Below are 3,506 nucleotides of genomic sequence, written 5' to 3' on the forward strand. Positions count from 1 at the left end.
GCTCAGGCATTTCAGAATGACCAAAACAACATATAGATGCTGTGAGCGAGATCAGTCTGCTGCTAGTCAGGTTATCCCGTCTCATAGCGCAAAGTCATTACTTTTTCGATGCGCATGGAGGAATTTATTTGGTAAATGTGTTTACATTGTAGTTTATGCACATTTTTATTTTTATTTTTTTTCCATCTTGGCGTTTCCATCCAGCGGGGTTTTTTTTTTATGCGATACTCCAAAATGTGCATAAAAATAGGTGGATGGAAACGCAGCTGTTGCCTTGTCTAGAGGTTTCAGTCTTTTAGATGCCACGGGCCCCCCAAATACAATCATCCTTGTGCAACATTTTTTAAAATGCCTTTATCAGTTTCATCTATGTTTTTATTTAATTTTGTTTTAAGCTAATTTATTGATTGTACTCATTTAAGTTTAATCCTTTTTCTACTTTTTTTTTTTCTCTAAACCCCAGTTTAAAAACCCCTGGCCTAGTTGCTATTACAGTTATTCATCAAACAGTAGACCCGTGAGAGGTCTGTTAGAATAGCCAACACCCTAGTAATATTCCGCCAATGTCATGTGCCTATAGAGTAGTATTGCATCCTGCATATCACCAAAGAGTCTTTAGTTTTATCAGATTAATAAAAGACAGATACAGATGTGCCACTTCTCTCCTGGAGGCTTGCTGTGGGCAGAGTTAAAGAGTCACAAGCATGCAAAGTTTTTGAGTAGCAATCATCTGCATTTGTCACCGAAATGCCGGGAACAAATAAACACACTTGCACAACTCCGTTGCTGCCCCAGAGAAAACAACTGCATCCACTGTTCCCTTAACACTGGGTTCTTTGGGAAGCTGAACAAGGTCATCTTTCCCTCACAATGAAAAACACCTCTTTGCTCACCTCTTTGGTAACATTGTTGATTTCTTTGTCTAAAAACAAAGTGGCAAGTCCTGTGCAGCGCTCTGGCTCTCGCTCTGGTGGATGTGTGCGCTCCCTCCTCCTGGAGAAGTGCCCATACAAGGAATTCCGCCCTTTATGATGTCATACAGGGCCATACTCGGAAAAGAAAAACTTTCTGATACCAATACGAACCCTGAAGGAGTGTATTTGGCACAGAAACAATCCGTCATACGTACTAATTTTTTGAAACTTTGGCCATGTTTAGCATGAGAATCCCACTCTTTAGCTGTGTAAATAAGTCAGAATGCATGAAAAATAGCATTAGACCTCTCCTTTAAATAAACAGTCCATAAAGAACTGCCTTTCAGTATACCCACAAATACTTACAAATCTTTGAACGTGTTGTAGGACATGTGAGATCCAGAAGGTTATGGCTTTGTATTAAAATCGTATCATTAAAGAGACATCATCTACGAAGCCAAATGTAAAGCTCTGACCCTAAATCAAGTGGTTTTGCTTTGCAGACTCAGATCACCATGAAGGTGATTCAGGGCCTTTACAGCGGCGTCACCACAGTAGAGCTGGACACCCTGGCTGCTGAGATCACTGCCACCCTCACCACCAAACACCCTGACTATGCCATCCTAGCGGCCCGCATCGCTGTGTCTAACCTGCACAAAGAAACGAAGAAGGTCTTCAGTGGTGAGTTGCTATGCATCACTTGTTTCATGTCTTTGTGACACTTCAATCTAAAATGAATTATAATGCTTTTATTTCCTGCTAATCACTTGCCTCCTCCAATCACAGAGGTTATGGAGGACCTCTACAACTATGTGAATCCCCTGAACGGCCACCACTCGCCTATGGTTTCCAAGGAAACCCTTGACATTGTTTTGGCCAACAAAGACGTAAGTATGATATGCATATGTATGATTTGTCTTTGTCTTTTTTTCCCAACAAAGTCACGTTAGGGGTTAAGTATTTATAATTAATGTAATATTTCCTTTCTTTCCTAGCGGCTCAACTCTGCCATCATTTTTGACAGGGATTTCTCTTACAACTTCTTTGGCTTCAAGGTAATTCCAAAATAGAAGAATATGCAACATGTACACTTGTAAATCTAAATCTCAATTGATTTTGTGGTGTTAATCTTAGTTTTTAACGTCTCTTTTAGACATTGGAGCGCTCATACCTGCTGAAGATCAATGGAAAGGGTAAGTCAAGGAATTTACATGCATGCATATAAACAGTCGCATTGAGTCAAGGAATAATAGACCACTATAAAGAAAAGACTTGAAGGGGAAGGGGTAGATGAAAGAATTTTAATGAAGGAATGCAGTTGAGTTGAAAAAGAGCAAAAAGACTGACCTGAATGATGGAAATGGAAAATGTTCCTATGACACTTTGACCACTTTTTCAGTTGCTGAGCGGCCACAACACATGCTGATGAGAGTGTCTGTGGGAATCCATAAGGAGGACATTGCGGCAGCTATAGAAACCTACAACCTGCTGTCTGAGAAGTGGTTCACTCATGCTTCTCCTACACTCTTCAACGCTGGCACCAACCGGCCACAGCTCTCCAGGTAAACAGCAGGAAGGAGAACATACAGTTTTTCAAAAATGTTTTTGTTTTTTGTCAAGGCCTGATTTTCATGTTGGCAAAGTCAGTTGACTTCTATACATAATGTATAATACAAGCTACTTGCTTTTGTCAAATGTCTAGTTGCTTCCTGCTTGCTATGAAGGATGACAGTATTGAGGGGATCTATGACACCCTGAAGCAGTGCGCCCTCATTTCTAAGTCTGCGGGAGGTATCGGGGTGGCAGTGAGCTGCATTAGAGCCACTGGCAGCTACATTGCAGGGGTGAGTTTTACTGGATTTTCTGGTACTATTAAACTTAGCAGTTGTGTTGATTCAGTGTCTTTTGTTATTTTAGACAAATGGCAACTCAAATGGCCTGGTTCCTATGCTCCGTGTCTACAACAACACAGCACGCTATGTGGACCAAGGAGGAAATAAGGTAAGGCATTTTACATGTAAATTTCAGAATGTGGTTTAAATTTAGCTTGAAAAACTGACATTTTCTCTCCTCCTCACTCAGAGACCAGGAGCTTTTGCCATGTACCTGGAACCCTGGCATTTTGACATTTTCGACTTCCTAGAGCTTAAAAAGAACACTGGTAAAGAGGAACAGAGAGCTAGAGATCTGTTTTACGCCCTCTGGATCCCTGATCTCTTCATGAAGCGAGTGGAGACCAATGCGGTGAGCACACTATAAACTATACAAAAAAATATTTGAGATGTATCAAATCTTATGTTGTCAATGCCAAAATAATTGAGATGGGCAATGAAATCAAAATAGGCCGGGGGTTACTGTTCACAGAAGCAGAATGTGAATTCCAGTGCGAAGCATCAGTTTAATGTTGAAAAAGAGAGGTGAGATGGAAATTTGCAAAATGCAAATCATTTAATGTCAGTCAAGTGTTTTACGATAGAATTGATAAGTGACTGACAGCTGTATCTAGTGATGCAAACTACTCTACTTTTTTTTTCTCAAATATGGCCATTATTGGCACAGTGGTTAACCAGAAAAATTAAAAATGGCACTTCA

At 40.4% G+C, this 3,506-nt stretch overlaps 1 protein-coding gene across 1 annotated transcript; it reads left to right on the forward strand.

The window, feature by feature from the left end:
- Positions 1-1,327: 1,327 nt before the first annotated feature.
- LOC107576339 (ribonucleoside-diphosphate reductase large subunit-like) lies at positions 1,328-3,173 on the forward strand. Its single transcript, XM_016262534.1, has 8 exons — positions 1,328-1,595; positions 1,701-1,801; positions 1,910-1,969; positions 2,068-2,107; positions 2,314-2,476; positions 2,617-2,758; positions 2,832-2,915; positions 2,997-3,173. Exons 1-8 carry the CDS (start codon positions 1,430-1,432, stop codon positions 3,171-3,173), a joined length of 933 nt encoding a protein of 310 aa, XP_016118020.1. The 5' UTR covers positions 1,328-1,429.
- Positions 3,174-3,506: the final 333 nt, after the last annotated feature.

Source organism: Sinocyclocheilus grahami, unplaced genomic scaffold (genome assembly GCF_001515645.1).
Source record: "Sinocyclocheilus grahami isolate Dianchi unplaced genomic scaffold, SAMN03320097.WGS_v1.1 scaffold3533.1, whole genome shotgun sequence".
In the NCBI taxonomy this organism is placed as follows: domain Eukaryota; kingdom Metazoa; phylum Chordata; class Actinopteri; order Cypriniformes; family Cyprinidae; genus Sinocyclocheilus; species Sinocyclocheilus grahami.

Coding starts and splice junctions, on each gene's coding strand:
- LOC107576339 (XM_016262534.1), top strand. CDS start 1,430: ATGAAGGTGATTCAGGGCCTTTACAGCGGCGTCACCACAGTAGAGCTG. Junction 1,970..2,067: donor ACAACTTCTTTGGCTTCAAG/GTAATTCCAAAA, acceptor CGTCTCTTTTAG/ACATTGGAGCGCTCATACCT. Junction 2,108..2,313: donor GCTGAAGATCAATGGAAAGG/GTAAGTCAAGGA, acceptor CCACTTTTTCAG/TTGCTGAGCGGCCACAACAC.